Source organism: Coffea arabica, chromosome 5e, assembly GCF_036785885.1.
Source record: "Coffea arabica cultivar ET-39 chromosome 5e, Coffea Arabica ET-39 HiFi, whole genome shotgun sequence".
Classification (NCBI taxonomy): domain Eukaryota; kingdom Viridiplantae; phylum Streptophyta; class Magnoliopsida; order Gentianales; family Rubiaceae; genus Coffea; species Coffea arabica.
The window spans coordinates 45,592,122-45,608,790 of record NC_092318.1 but is presented as its reverse complement, the minus strand read 5'-3'; the positions used below and the strand labels follow the sequence as shown (position 1 = coordinate 45,608,790).

At 32.7% G+C, this 16,669-nt stretch overlaps 1 protein-coding gene across 1 annotated transcript; it reads right to left on the bottom strand.

The window, feature by feature from the left end:
* Nucleotides 1-277: 277 nt before the first annotated feature.
* LOC113688472 (putative F-box/FBD/LRR-repeat protein At4g03220) lies at nt 278-3,043 on the bottom strand. The gene is made up of 3 exons (XM_027206291.2): nt 1,982-3,043; nt 890-1,075; nt 278-784 (listed from the first exon to the last, which is right to left on the bottom strand). The coding sequence occupies exons 1-3, from the start codon at nt 3,041-3,043 to the stop codon at nt 482-484; spliced, it is 1,551 nt and encodes a 516-aa protein (XP_027062092.1). The 3' UTR covers nt 278-481.
* Between the last annotated feature and the right edge of the window lie 13,626 nt (nt 3,044-16,669).

The window sequence follows — 16,669 nt, the reverse complement described above, 5'->3', positions numbered from 1 at the left end:
TTAGTTGGCAGGCTGGAAAGTCCAGCAGTAACTTCAAAAGGTTGCGATTTAATTACACCTAGAAATTGGATTGCAGATCCAAACATTCCTCGGTAAATATGTTATAGGCAAGCCAGAAACCACAATTTCCAGTTATCAAAATGTGAAATATCATGAGATGACCTTACAAATACAGTTTTCCAAGGAAATTAACCTCACAAATGCTGATTATTTTTAAAGCATTATAGATTCCAATTGTCCCATTTTTTGTGTACATATATGCTGGAGAGATTTAAGACTTGACATGTAACTAGCAACTTTTCTAAGACATTTTGGGCTAGAAATTCAGATTGTCACAAGTTGATAGGCTATTCCATAACTTTTGGTCTTATCAAGTAACATCATCTGCGATCCAATAACACCAAATATTAAGACAAACTAAGACAACTCATTCCTCTAATTGATCAGCTCCAAACATGATCTAGACTTGTGCAAAGATAGCCTACTGAAACCAAATCTTGGCATTGGAAGAAGCACGAGAAAATCCCATTATCTGTGACTTTATTTTCTCCCGCTCAAGTGAATTTCCGGGCTTCGAGAGACTTGAGCTGAGAAACATTTCTTGCAAAACCTTTCCATGCTTGAGCAAAAACTTCACGAGGCTAATATCATTCTCACATTCTGAAAATCCATGGATCTTTACCACCTTTAAGTGATGAAGGAAGGAGTTCATAGCTTGGCTTTGTGATTCCCAGAATCTTTCTTCCCCTGAGCTAGATGATTCCCAGAGGTCCCTATTCCATTTCTAGAAATACAGCAACAAGAATAAGGTCTTGAAACTATTTATATATTATAGAAAAGAAACTGGAGCAAACCGAAATCGGGTGAAAATGCCAGAATCAGTACTTACTCTCCTTTCAGCATTTTGAACCTCGTCAATTTTCATGATGAGCGTATGAACTTTGGGCGAATTGCGGAACAAACCAGCTAATCCTGGAAGATTATGTGTATTGAAACCGGTCTGCAGCTCCATGGATATGAGTCTACTAAAAGGATATTGGAAAACTCCACCAAAATGATAGTTTTTCGACAAAATCTGCAACCAAAAGATAGAAGAATCTTTGTTAGAAAAAATTTTTGAGAAAAAGGAGCAATATTAATACTGAAGATTTGGGAATATGTAGCACGGTCCAATTTGCTTTTTCTTGATTTCAACGAATGACCAAATATTATGGTTGTTCATATACTTGCACTTGCCTCTTTCCTCTACAAAACAGATGCACACTTGCACGGGATATCAACCAGACTGCTACGGAAATTTTAAACTCTAAGACATCTCCACTATAAAAATTCAAAATCATTTACTCATAGAAAAGAATCATTCATATATAGTATGTTTTTTGGTGTTTTAGATGTATGGATATAATGGCCAACTATTTCAAGGCTAAATCATTCTTTGAAAGTTTAGAAATGCATTGCAACTATTTAAGTCCTCACAAATATACTGAATCATGGACTTTGCTCATACAGAATAAATTCATTAGGGGTCCAAGCAATTGTCCCTTAACAGTAACAGAAAACTGATGTACTCATCAAAGCCACATGGCTTGGGGAAATCAAACAATGGTTGTCATTTGTCAAATGTTGCCTTGACAAAAGAAATGTTTGAGACAATTGATGATTTGATGTTACAACCATATTTGAGATTCAAAAATAGAAATATATTCAAGCACAGTTGAGATGTAGCAATGCACTTTATAACCTTGACAGATGGACGCCCTTCTCTTCTCGACAGTTCTATTTCTCATCTCGTAATTAAAAAAAAAAATTTTTTTTTTTCTCATCTCGACACTAAGAAAATTTTGAGAGATATATTGCCATATTTATCTGCATCATCAGCCTGATCTTGACTAGTGAGATGCCTATGCCATGCAAGATATAATAAATATGGTAAAGAACAGGAATGTCTCATGAAAAAAGTGAAAAGTGAATAGCAAAATACCTCAATACATGGGCTTTCAAGTGTAAGAGACTGTGAATGAGAAAGTCCAGACAGAAAATTGGATACACTCCGAAGCTTTGCTGCACTCATGTCCTCGTGAAGCACAAAAAAACCCACAAACGCCTCATGCAAAGAAATCAAGTTCTCCACAGAACAGTTTGCGGGGATAGAATTATGCGACCAAAAGATCATTTTAATTCTTGGACCATCAATCTTCAACAAACTACTACTACTATAAGCATCAAAGCAACCTACAATCCGTAAATTCTCAAGTTTTGGGCTACAGATCTCCAAATCTTCTAACTGAAAACAATTCTCTAAGGTTAAATCTTCAAGGCCTCGACAACTAACACTAAGATGCTTCAATCCAATAAATATTTCTAAACTCAATTTCTTAAGCATAGGGAAAGATGAACCTGAAAACAAATTAAGAAGGGAAGGCTGATCATACAAAATCACACGTGAAAGTGACAACGACAACAGTGATCCAAATCCACCCTTAAGAATGGTAACGGGAGGCAATCGAAAACCAGGATATTGAGATTTCAACCGAAAAATCCTCAGTGACTGACTGAGTACAACACTGCGTGGGAAATTGAAGAAGTCATTTGTTGTAACCTCAATATCAAGTTCTTGAACATTAAACCTTATGGCTCTTCTGATTAGGCCATTCAGGCTAGAAAAGCTCAAACAAGCACGAAATCGGAGGACCCTCAAGTCAGAATACTTATTATGATCACGAAGAGCTAAAACCTGACTGATGAATTCAGCACCTTTGGCCAGCAAAGAATGCAATTTTTTAGAATCAGTAGCATTTTTAACGGGAGCATCAGCAACTGCACCAACGCTAGTGAAGTCGAGATCAGGGAAAGTGTACCATATTTGCCTCCATCGCTTGGAAAGAATGCTGGCTTGAGCAATTGATCTGATGGGTAGAAGGAAAAGAATATGATGAAGAACAGCATCAGGGAGATCACTGATCCGGTCTTCGTGACCTTGAGGGGTTTTTTCAGATATGGCATTTAGTAAAAGTTTCTTTCTCTTAGCAGATCTTGTTTCCATTGATGTTGTTTTCCAGAGTTATTTTTGGATAATGTTTGGTGAAAATGTTTTGAAGAAGGAGTTGTTAGGGTTTGAAACTTTCAAGAAGTGGACTCAACTGCATACGAGAAGAGCGCTATTGTTTTTTGAATAAGTTTGTTTGAATTCAAATTAGAAAATATACACTCGAAAGAAAATCTCCATTTGTTTCTTGGCTTGTGAAAAAAGAGAGGAGGTCATGTTTCACATTTCCCCTAAAGAATGTCTTGTTCTATTTGCTCCCTCAACTATTTGTTATTTCCAAATCTTTCATTTCTAATTGAGTGAATGGACAGTAACTCAGTAAGAGAGCTAATACGTTGTGAAACTAATTGTAAGCTCTAGAGGGTTTCTTAAAATTATGTCAGATAAGTTATCAATTGTGACCCTCCTAGGTTAGTGTCCTAAGAATGGCCCTAGATGTAACCTTCATGAGATTTAAAGAGGTAAGTGAGAAGTTCCGAATTCGTACCCTCTCATTCACACTAAAAAAGAAAAAAAAAGAGGTAGGGGGGGGGAAGAGCATTGAAATATGTTATTTATTCATTATTTTGCTAAAAAAGAAAAAAATGATGAAAGAATAGAGCACGTGTGTATTATAGGCATATTTGTTTTCTTGAAGTTTCTAATATTTTATAGTTATAATTTCTTACTTGAGGAAAGCAAGATATGATTTTTGATTGAATATTAGAGGACATTAAACAATAAATTTTGACTAACGGAGTAACCATTCATTCTTTTGTAACAGTTCCCGTATCATATTGTTAAGCATATCAAACAAGATTCACTTTATAATTTAAAGCTTTAAAAAGATTTTGTATTTTGAACAGTTCTAAAGACGATAGTAAGTGCATATTCCCTTGATTAGCTTTTTTGTAACTGAAGTTATCAAAACAGTCCTCAGGAAATGGATATAATTGGGTTATCTTGTAACGATAAACAAAGTGAAAATATTACTGTACCACTTCTAAGTGTGTGGCTTGTAGAAATTTATTTTTTTAACTTTTTCTTTTTCACCTTCCCTCTCATTCTCATATCCTTCTCATCCTTAACCGCTAAGGGTATTTTTTTTTTTCGACGTAAGGGTGTCCTGGTCTTGTGGATTAGACTAATCCCCTGTGACTGACAGAGCCCTATCCCAGGATGCTAGCACGTTACCAATGAGGGTTGAACTGAGGATTTGCCGCTAGAGAGCATACGACAGAACCAAACGAGCTGCTCGTTGGGGGCCGCCAAGGGTCTATTTGATAACAAAAAAAATACTGAAATTGAATTTTTTTCAGATATTCAGATATTTTAAGTGTTTGATAAATGAAAATCTATATGCTGAACTTATGTGTATTTTTTTCAACATAAGAATCCTAACTGAATGCTTAGTTCTAATAAGAATCAATAGAATTACTTCAACTATCTTATCTTATCTACCAAATCTACCATTGTTTATTAATTATGTTTAAAATTCTTATCTAATTCAACAACCTGATATTCTCTATCTTACGATTTTCTGTTTCTCTTTTTCTCCCTTTTTAATGACTTTCACATCTTCTCCATACTCCTCATATAATATATTTCATCTTTTATATCAATTTGATTTAAAAATAAATACTGTTATTTTCATACCTAACAATTTTAAGCTAATTAAATCATAAGTTCTATTTCTTTTTTGAATGAAAAGATATAAGGGCAAAATTATCAAATTAAACTTATTAAGCATTCAATTATAAATATTTATCAAACAGTATAAATAGGTTTAGCATTAAAATTCAGACATTCATATATTTCTTTTCAGAGCTTAAATTTCAACAAATTAATTATTTCGGTATTCAGATTTCAGAATTCAGACTTTAAAATTCAAATTTAGTTTTATCAAACGGAACCTAAGTCTAGAATTTGAACTTTGAATTTAATAGTGGGAAGAATTTTAAGAGGGCTTCTCTGATCATTGGGTCGAGCCTAGTGATTTTATAGAGGTTAATTTTCCATGAGCTTTCAAAAAAAAAAAATCAATATCATGAGTTGTACTAAGTTTTAACTCTCTTTGCTTATATGGCTTTCATCAAATCTATCTCCAATGCTAATCCAAAGACCAAAAGCCACTATGACACCCTTGTCGGCCGTTTCTCATTGTAAAAAACAAATTTGAAATTATGAATGCTTTTTGTGGTGGTGGTAGTATTGCAACAGCTAATATTTTACTTCCAGAATAATATTGTTTCAAATCAATAAATTTTCTCTTATCAATGTGAATACAATCTCTGATAATTGGAAAATATATTTGTCATCACAAAAAATTTTCGATAACATAAAAATACTTTGCCTTTTTTTTGGAAAGTGATAAATGCGCTCCACATTACCACAAAAGTACTCTCGCGGTCCACGGTCTCATGCTTTTTCTTTTTTTTTTTTGAGACAAAAAATGCCCGGGGCATCATTATAATTCGGGTTATTATCACTTTACCCCCTTAAACTATATCACTACTATCAATTTACCCCTTAACGTTATCTTTTAATCACTTTACCCCCATAAGTAATTCAACTCAACATGTTAAGAAATTTTAGACAAAAATACCCTTTTATTTTATAGCATTATTACATTGTTATTATCAATTTATTCGTTTAGATTATAGTGATACAATCACTTTAGTTCCTAATATTATTTTCTAGGCATTTTACCTCATCGTTAATCTAACTAGTATGGTAAATTTTTTTTAAAATATATTTACCCTTTTTATATATAATTGAAAATAAAAAGTTTGGAATGGTTATTCTTCTTTTTTTCACTTTAAGAGATTGAAAAACATAAAAATAAAAGAATTTCTCAAATTTCTTTTTTTTCACACTTATTAATACTAGGAAAAGAAAAAGGGATAGAAAAGAAGAAGAAAGAAAATTAGATTTTGCAAAGAAAGAAAATGAAGAAAAGTCTAACATTATCGTATTACATTAAGGTTATCGGGATTAGGATTGGAATTTGGTAATAAACAGAAAAGTGAAATAATTTTAAAATAATAAAAGTATTTAATTCTTTCTTATTTGTAATTTTTAAAAAAAGAATTGAGCTCTCTCCATCTCCCCCTCCCCCTCTCCATCTTTCTATTCTTTTTTGATATTAATAAGATTGCCAAGAATAAAGAAATTAATACTTTGACTTTTTTCTTAATATTAAAAAGGAGAAGAGCCACTCTAAAATTTTTTATTATTTTTGTTATGCAAAGAGGAGGGTATTTTCTTCTAAAATTTTTTAACTTGCTAAGTTGGTTTAATGGTAGGATAAATTAGCTAAAAAATAACTCTAGGGGGTAAATTGATAATGAGACTATAGTTTATGGGGGTAAAGTGATAATAATTTTAAGAGTTACACATGTCTTTTTACTTTAATTAACAAACTCCGTTAAGTTTGACCGTTAGTTTTGGGGGTAAAGTAACTAAAAGATAACGTTAAGGGGAAAATTGATAGTGACACCAAACATTAAGGGGGTAAAGTGATATTAACCCTTATAATTCGGCCTTTCAATCTCATCTAACAACTCATAATTCTCAACTAAAACGGCCCCTTTTCTCCAACCACTTCATTTGTGAGAAGCACCCAAGACTAAAGAAAGTGAAATTTTTTTTATAAAATGCAGAATGCAAATAATTTAATAAAGTTCTTAAAAAAATGCTAATAATAAAGTAGAACAAAAGGAAATCGCCATTAGCAGTTTAAGAATAGCAAAACAGAATCCAATTTTGCTCGTGAAATGTCACTATCTATTTGCAATCAATCCCTGTGTATTTTACCCATAGTTCCAGGATGCGGATAGAGGTGTCAAAATAGATGACTTGAACGGATTTGAATTGGTTAAAATAAATAATAGGTATAAGTGAGTTAACTCATTTATATCCATTTAATTAGATGAGTATAAATGGGTAAGTCAAAAAATGAATTAGATAACCCAGTTACCCATTTATAATCCATTTATTTTAATTTTTTGTAAACTCATTTAAATTCATTTTGCCAAACTAGGTTATTAATTTATACCACCCTTTGCATCCATCATTAGTTTTAAATATTTACTTATAATGTTCAATAAGCCTAATTATCAATTTTTTCCCCATCCATACTCTATGTCGCAAAATTATACACTATTTAATAATTGAACAGTAAGAATATAAAAATTTGAACTAAGTACTATAAAAGTTAACATAAAAATTTAATCCAAAAATTTTGGACCCCTAGCATTTTTTCGTATGTAAATTTAAAATTTTATTTTGGAAAGGTAGGAAAAGAGATTAAAACTTATCATAAATTGGTAATGCTGAAAAATGAGCAAATTAACAAACTAAGAGAAAATAAAATGATAAGATAAAATCAAAAAATAATAATAATAATAATAATAATGAAACAAAAGTAGTTAATATTATGACAAAATAAAAATCTGAAGAAAAAAAAAGGGTGAGGGAAGAGAGGAGATTTGGGGGAAGACAATTCTAATTGGGTTAATTGGGTTTGATGGGTTACCCAATAATACCCATTTATTAAATGGGTATTATTGGGTAACCCATTATACCCATATGCAAAAATTTAAAATATCCATACTCATCTATTTATGGACGGGTATGGGTAAATTTAACTAAATGGATTTGTTTGTCACCTATAGATGCGACCCAGGAGTTGTGCTTGAATGGATGAAGGTGATACTTTATTCTAGGGTCAAAACTTGGGTAGACCCGGTGTTTAAAAATCTGGACCATTTGGAGAGATGGTGTAATACAATTTGGATCATTGAGTTTTTGAAAATTGAATCTATCCAAATGTGAACTTTATTCCTGTGGAAAATAACAAATATTGGTGAATAGGATCTCGTGGTTGAAGGACCAGCACAAAATCAGTCAAGGAATTGGGAATGAGGAATGGGAAAGGACCATTTTTAGGATCTATGGTGGTGTTTTAGGAAACATATTTCCCAAAAAAATTTTAACGTTTGTTTAGATTGAAATTTTTTTAAAAAATTTCAATATTCTCCATAAGTATATTTTCTAATCACTTTTTTTATTTCACATACATCACACAATATATTTTTCTACAAAAATATCAGAAAATAGCAATCCAAACGGACTTTATAATTTCCATTTGTTTGATGGTCCTGTAATGGAGAATATGGTGGGCTACATATCATTTGAGGAAAGTCAGCAGCAGTGCCGTGTCTGTCCTTGGATGATCGAGCAAAGAAAACCAAAGGGTTACATTGTCGTTTCACACAAAAAATTGCAGATGTGGAGCGCCAGAACACAATTGTGGAGCACATTTATCATTTACCTTGTTTTTTTGGGTGGTTTTGGTACTCTTATTGGTGCTATACAATGCAAAATTTCCATATCAACATGTGTAATAAACGGAAAATTTTCTATCGATCATGAGTAGTTGATCTATGACTAACAAGAAAATTTTATTTGAACATACAAAGATTTCACTTGATTCTATTTATAAGTCGAGTGGAACCACTTAGTTTCACAGCCGAGTGTGACGCATTTTCATGACTTTATGGACTGATAAGAACCCATTGTATAGATACGTCAAGTGTGTTCATGACCGAGTGCATAAAGATTCAAAAAATTCATTTAGTGCTTGCTTAAGATTGTCGTGGTTTATTGAAAAATACTTCACGTAATAGAGTTTCTAATTAAAACACTTATTAAGTGTTTAAGTATGTGTTTAGATGTGAACTGTTAGGTTCATGAGTAAAGGGTTAGTTTCACATTGGTTCGAGAGATAGAGAAAGAGCGATTAATATGTAAGTAAGAGCTCGAAACCTAATGGTTTGAGTTTTTGGGTCAGAGTTGGATTCCTAACTTACATATTGGCCTCTTTAATGGACTCTTTTTTTCGCTATCACGAACTTGTATAAATGCTTATTGTTTTCAATAATATGTGATTTTGAATTTTTGAAATATACTTGTCTCTTTATTCAGTTTATAATTTATGATCAAATGATCGAATTTCATGTTTGGTTTTAAAAACACAAATGCTATTTTAAAAGTACTAATTTTTAACTTTTGCTAAAAATATTTTTGACACCACAAGATCTACTCGTACATTCCATACATTCATGCATGAATGATGTTTACCAAACACTTTAAAATTTTTCTTATCATGCATTCATGGATTGATATGATGAAGCAATTTGGAAGCGTTTGAAGCAAAGTCACACCTACCCTTCTAAGGAAACCGGATAGACTAGAAGACGGCAATGAATCATCGCAAGAGGAAGTTCAAAGGTGGCAAAGCAAAGCTGCAAAAATGGAGGTCAAAAGCAGAAAAATCAATAAGCAACTTGGGAAAAAGAATATGACTAAAAAGCTCACAATTGGATGAGGGGGTCCAGAAAGGGTCATTATTCAGAAGGTTGCAAATTGGTGAATCTTTTTTTTTTTTTATCATTATTTTGGTAAGATCTTTGAATGTAGTTGTATTTCATGAAATATTGAGATAATGACTCACTAGATGTTTTGTTAATTTCTGGTAGATCTACTATGGTTGTTAAGATTGCAATTCTTTTAGATGATAGTTTTTAGACAAAAAGTAAAATATTTGACTGACTAGCATTTTTTTTCTCTTTTTCATTTCTTATCCATTTACACTTGGAGAAAAGATTTGATTTATACCTCAAAATGACAAATGGATCAATGAAAAACACAAAAAAAAAAAAAGATAGTTGGAAATGGAATTGGCAAACTCAATACGATATTTATATCAAAGTTGGCACATATTCGATATTCCATGTCCTACATACTATTCAAGCGTTAGTTCATTTATTAGATGTACATTAGCAACAAATGAATAAATAAGAAATATAGAGTATATATAGTAATCAAATTTTCTTTCCTTCAAATAGATTAATTTTTTGGTTACAAAAATTGAAAATTTTGAGTAGGCTACTCCACAGCTTTAAATAAAAAGTGCTTTTTTTATGTTATATCACTTTTTTTTTGTCGAAATGTTAGCTTTATATATCACTGTAAACTTTACTGTATTTGGACAAAGGTCCAATCAAAAGGACAACCGTCCTACAAAAAATCATTGGTGCCTAGCACCTAAGATTGGGGTTTACCCATTCTTCATCTAAAAAGATGTTTAGAGCATGCAAACTCAATTTAATACTACCTACTTTCCCTGAATTAGCAAAAGAGAAAGAACACTTGTGAAACAAATTACTTATGAGCTGGATGTCTTCTATTAGAGTAGCCATCAGTTGATTGCTGTAACTTATCTAAAATGGGAGGTAGAATTTAATCTTTTTGCTCTGCCCTCAAGCTACAAGGACACATTAGATGCTATACATGAAAATGCACTCTCTCAAAGAAAAGTAAAAGCTTTAAAATGCAATTAGAAATGCCAATAGAATACAAGCGAGACAATACTTAATCCAAGAATCTGAAGTGGTGCCATCAATGAGAAATACAAGCAGTTTCTCACTTTTTTGACTGAAAAATAAAACATTGAAATTTTCTTTAGATTTTGTTTTCTTGCTTTCTTCTCTCTCTCTTTTTTTTTTCTTAGAAAACATTTATCATTGTTTAGACTAAGACCTGTACCAGTAGAATTGACTTCCATTTAAAGACAAATGTATGTTAAAAATAGCAGAAAGAAAGAAACATCTAGGTGGTTTCTATGCAAAGAACCAGGACAATAAAAGTATAAAGGAGATTGTATACCAAAGAAAATGTAGCAAACTCACTAAAACAACCAATGGAAATTTGTTTAGTCTTTGTTATTTATTAAAATGTAAAAATAAAAAACCTTCTAGTAATTTTTCAAGAATTTCAAGTCACATGCATGTCATGAGCTCTGCAAACAGGTGTTAAACTGTTTAGGGCCACTCCAAGCGAGTATTAAATACATGGAAAATTTCTGTTTAACGAAAATCCCATATATGGCCGACCCAAAAAAAAATCCCATCTATGGCCTTTATTCACAAATGAAAAAACTCAGCAAAATTGTTTGGCAAAAATTAATTCAGACATTCATTTTACTAAATTATAGTAGGATACGAAGCAAAAGTTCTAATGGATAATTTTAAAAGTGAACTGGAGATGCACGCTGGTTTGGTGTCGCAGGAATTGTATTGAGTAGAAATTATTACATATATTTAGTATTTAACAAATTGTAATTGAAATTTTAGCGGTTAGTTTCAACTAGGAATGGCAACGGGTAGGGTGGGGTAGGGGAGGAGCCCTGTTGTCTGCTAATCCCCATCGACCCAGCCCCGTGCCCTGCTTCCTTCGTGGGGGCTAAAAAAAAAAATCTGTCATATAATTGCATTGTAGTCAAATTTTATCCAAAAATCAAGCACTTAAATATCAATATATTACTAAGTTATTATCCACTATAATTTCACAATTGAAACCCATAAAAACAATCAAATAAAAGTTATTTGAATACAATCCAATACGATGAGACAAATACAACTAAAGTAGTTAAATTTTCAGTTTTTAGACAAATACAATCACCAAGTCATTATTGTGTTTTTTTAGAAAAAAAGTGTTACTGTGTTAAGTGTAATTAGGAATTTAGTATAAATGTTCGGTAAATTTAGTATAACTAATTAATAATTCCTATTAATAGACATGTATAATTATTAGTATAATTGATAATATTAATTATATTAGTTATTAATCGTGATTTTCTTCTAACCAATATATATATAATATAGTTAACTTTAATTATCATGCATAACAATATAATAGTTGGAGATGATTTTAACACATACAATAATTGGAGATGAGGGAAATGATTGTGAATATAGTTGTAAATGGGCAGTTTTTAATTTTAATTACCAGCATCTTTGAGATGTAATTTATTGAAACTTTTCATTTTTCTTATTAGTGTCAAGATTGAAATGCAATAACTCTAATTAAAAAGCATGCAATAACACTAATTAGAAGACATGAGGGTGACTTGGGCATAACAAAACTAAAATAAAAATATATTTACATTCTTACATTTCCTATTGCCAAGACTCATTGTAATTTTTGTCATTATATAGAAATAAAAAAATTGTTTCATAGATAATCTATCATTCAACCATCTATATCTATCTAAGAATAAAAATTCATAAAGAAAAAACCAATGATGTGGATATTGTCTCTTGTTTGTAACACAATTACACAAAATGGAATTTGTTCTTACATAGAAAAGTGATCCTACTACCAGAACAAAAGGACAATGAAGTCTTTTATGAGGTCCTCTTCTTCCTCATGAGTAGTGAGTGACAAAACCGGCAACGAAATGGTCCTTTTCTCTATCTCCTTATTGCTAGTTGCCACTAAGGGAAAGAAAAACCCAATCTTTTAACAAATCTTCAGTGCTCAGTTGAATGACTCGGAAACTTTCTGTCTCTTTGGAAATGGAAGATCATCCATTAGAAGATGACATTGTGGAAGAAAGAGAGGAAATCATGGCTTCAGCCAGCGGTGGATTCCTACAAAAGAGGACAGCCCATTTCTTGAAGCCTGCTGTACCCTGCAATAAAGCTTCAAACTTGAAGCTTCCTTATCTTTCACCTAAACCATGGTGGCTTCTGCATGTGGAATTCAATGGCTGGAGAGACCCACAAAAGAAGTGGGAAAAATGGGTTGATCAAATGCAGTCCAAGCACCAATCTTTATGGAAAAAAGCTGGAATCTTTGAGGCTATTATGTGCTCAAAGTACAGGTTTCATAGAAATAAAGACTTGGTTTTCGGGTTAGCAGAGAGATGGTGCTCTGAGACCAATACTTTTGTTTTCCCTTGGGGTGAAGCTACTATAACTCTAGAAGATGTGATGATTCTTGGTGGTTTTTCTGTTTTGGGTGGCCCTGTCCTATTGCCTTTGGAAGAAAAAGAATTGGTTGAGATCGAAAGGAGTTTGAAAAAAGTGCTTGCCAACTTTGGCAGGATGAAAAGACATAGCCATCTTCAATGGTTGAATTTCTTCATGAAGTCTGTAAATAGACATGAGCATGAAGCTTTTCTTTCCCTCTGGCTGTCGAGGTTTGTTTTCCCTGGGAACGAATTTGATCAAATTGGAGAACATGTCTTGCCAATTGCAGTACATCTTTCTAGAGGCGTGAAAATTGCACTTGCACCGGCTGTTCTTGCTTCGATATACAGGGATTTGAGCTTGTTGAAAGAATCAATGGCTGTTGCGTGCAGTCTAGAGGATGAATCCGGTGAAGGTAGCTTTTTGGCACTTGGCCTTTGGGCACCTTTGCAATTGGTTCAGCTTTGGGCCTGGGAGAGGTTCCTGATGTTTCGCCCAGAGCCAAATTTCCTCAGCTTTGGTGATCCAAGAGCAGCTCGATGGCATGATCTGAAGAGGTCTGCTATTGGAAATGTAAGGCCTATCATTGATTCCTCTGGAGACATTTTCTTGTGGAGACCTTATACTTTGGCAGTGGATCAGTGGAAATTTCCTGAATTCTATAGGGAGACAGAACAATGGGTAGATATTGGTAGATGCCTGGATGAGGCATTGGAGTCCTTTGCTCGGTGCTTGAGAGCTTGTGTGCTTGTTGGGATTGATTGTGAAGAGCCTTACCAGCCACATCGCGTAGCAATGCACTTTGGATTAGATCAAGATATTCCAGGTTTGGTTCCTCGTTCGATTGAAATCCTTGAAGTAGCCTGGATGAATTACAGCAAACCTTTAAATCATGGTGCAAGCTTGTATGTTCCGGCTAGGCTATTTGAATCAGATTTGAGCATACAATATCAGCAATGGTGGAGCAAATCAGTGTTGGTTCCAACAGATTCTTTTCAAGGTGTCTCGCGAGGACATAGGAGTTTGAGGATACAACAAAGAAGAAATTTTCTGATTTCAAGACAAACTGGATTGGGAGGCACTGGATACTGTGGTAATACTATTGTTGCAAAAGAAAGAGCTTCTATCGAAGCAAAAATTAAGCCGGAAAGCAATGACTCTGATGTTTCACCTTTGCATTTGCGCAAAGGGAACCACCCTCCAATTGTGAGGATACAAAATTTTCCCCAGAAGCAGATCAAAACAGAAGGCAATGATGCTGATGTTCCTCCTGGATTTCCTCCCAAAAATAACCACAGTCCGTTTGTGCGGACAGAAACTTCTACCAAGCAGTGCAAACAAGAAGTTGTTTTTGACTTAAATCTTCCCCCTGCCTTTCATCAGGAATTGAACAGCTTGTCGGAACAAAAACAAGTTCCAGGAGGGGTGCTGAAAGGGTGCAATAATCGTGCAAGCAGCTATTGTGCTGCTGTTGATGAATTGAAGATATCTTCAGGTTCTCAAATTCAAGGAAATTCTTCATCAGCAGCTGCAGCAGATGGAACTTCAGGAAGCCTACAACCCTCTTGGCAACCAGTAGGAAGGAACATTTACACAGGAAATCCAGGTAACACAGGACATGCACATGACATGATCATCCATGGAAATGGAAGCCACAGCAGTTGCACTTTCAAATTTAGCTCACAAATATTAGCAAACATGCAAGCTTACATGAATAGAATTGGAAGTGAAGAAGGTAACAAGCCACACGGTAGCAGGATTGGAGATGTTTGTCAGTTAGGTGGAAAACCAATGTAGTAATCAACATGACTGCTAGTTTCAATTAGGCATATTTCATCTTTTTGTCCTTGTTATTCTCGTTTTAATCAGATAGGGCTTTACCTGACTTGTGCACTTATGGAGAACCAATATATTTTGTCGACCAATTTTTTAGACTTTACACCAGAAGCAAATCTTTCAAAAATGAACCCATGGAATCCGAATGCAATTATTTCAGATGTGAACATCCTCATTTTAAGTAGAAAAGGCATTATTTGTAAACTTGAATTTTTCACATTTACTCTTCTAAGTAATTCTGATCTGTATGATACCAAAAAATGATCAGTTCAAGAACAGTTTTCAACTTAGCAAATCATACAACTGCTAAACCTCCCTAATAGTCAGCATTTCAACTTCATTAAGCGCCCTAATATTTTTGATTAATTTGAGCATTTCACTGAGTGACCAACTAAAATTCTATACGGATAATTTTCATTAAGCTTTGTCATCATCCTTGAGTAGCATATTTGAATTTCTCTGGAAAATGGTAATATGCATTTAATTTGTATAATAAGATTTCAGTACACAAGAAAGTGTCAAGATTAATTGTCCACAAACATTACATAAATCAGAGAGTCCACTGATTTAATATGGTTATCTGAAAAAAGAAACAGAAAATACATTAGAAACCAGCGGATGGCTAAGTTCTAACTTTTTGTATCACCAAAGTCTTTCAGACTCGTTTGGGGTTGCGGTTTTTTTGATAAAAAAAAAAAACACTTCTAAGTGCTAAAAGTACTTTTAAAGTATTTGATGAACATCATTCCATAAAATTAGAAGTAAAGATATTGGCGTTAAAAACACTTTAAGCAAAAGCTCAAATTTGGAGCTCTTAGAATAACTTTTGTGATTTCAAAAATAAAACATCAAATTTAAGCATTTTTTCCTATATTATGAACCAAATAAAGAGATAAACACTTTTAAAATTTTCAAATTACAACTTATCCAATACAATAAGTACTTATTGAACTATATCTCCAAACAATATTTTTAAAAGCTCTATTAGGGAAGTACTTTTTAATAAACTGCTGCAACCCTAAACGGATCCTTATACGTTTAAAGAAACTAGTACTAACTCATGTGCAAAGCGTGTGAAGATATTTTTCCAAAACATAAAACTTTTAATATACTAAATTTTTGTACAGAACTTTATTAGATTATAGGCATAATATAAACTAAGAAACTATAAAATGAAGGTTAATTACATTTACCTCCCTTGAGCTTTGTCCATATTACCAAACAAACCATGTGGTTAAGTCAAATGACATTCAACCCCTTTGACCATCTAAACGTTTATCAATAAGGCCCTTGCCATTATCAACCATTAATGCTTATTATAGTGACATTAACAAAGGAAAAGTTCTAGAGCCCCAAAAGTACTATGAGGGGGGTATTGGTTATTTGGCCAAACCATAAGGTTTATTTAGTATTATGGATAAATCTCAAGGGAGGTAAATGTGATTAACCCTAAATAAAATTAAGCAATTGTTAGTTGTACAAAATGTTTATTATATACAAAGAAATTAAAAGTTTATTGTGCATATTACAATTACAAAAATTTTGAAAATGGAATATTATCGTATTTAAACTAAGTCGTTGCATATGTTACTTGGGTTGTGATAATAACTAGAGGAAATTTTCTATGTTGTGTCAAATCAATGCATGCAACAAAACCTAAGCAAAATATATACTAAAACATTTTAATTTGGATACAACAAATTTTTATCAATTTCAATATTTGCAAAATTTTACGTTATATATTTTTAGAAATTATCGATAACTTTTTTTTGGGAGTTTTCTTAATCAATATGACATAATATAGTGAATTTAATAATCAATTTAACCTTTTGTTTTGTCATTAATTGTTGAAAACCTTTTGTCCTCTTATTAATTGTGATTTTCTTCTAACCAATATGCATATAAAATATAGTAGTTAATTTTAATTATCCCACATAACAATATAATAGTTGGAGATAATTTTAACACATACAATAATTGGAGATGAGGG

Excerpts from the sequence above, each read along its gene's own strand:
- LOC113688472 (XM_027206291.2), bottom strand. The coding sequence starts at position 3,043 with ATGGAAACAAGATCTGCTAAGAGAAAGAAACTTTTACTAAATGCCATA. Across the intron at positions 1,076-1,981 it reads TTGAAAGCCCATGTATTGAG|ATTTTGTCGAAAAACTATCA; the intron begins GTATTTTGCTAT and ends TTTTGGTTGCAG. Across the intron at positions 785-889 it reads TTCAAAATGCTGAAAGGAGA|AAATGGAATAGGGACCTCTG; the intron begins GTAAGTACTGAT and ends CTGTATTTCTAG.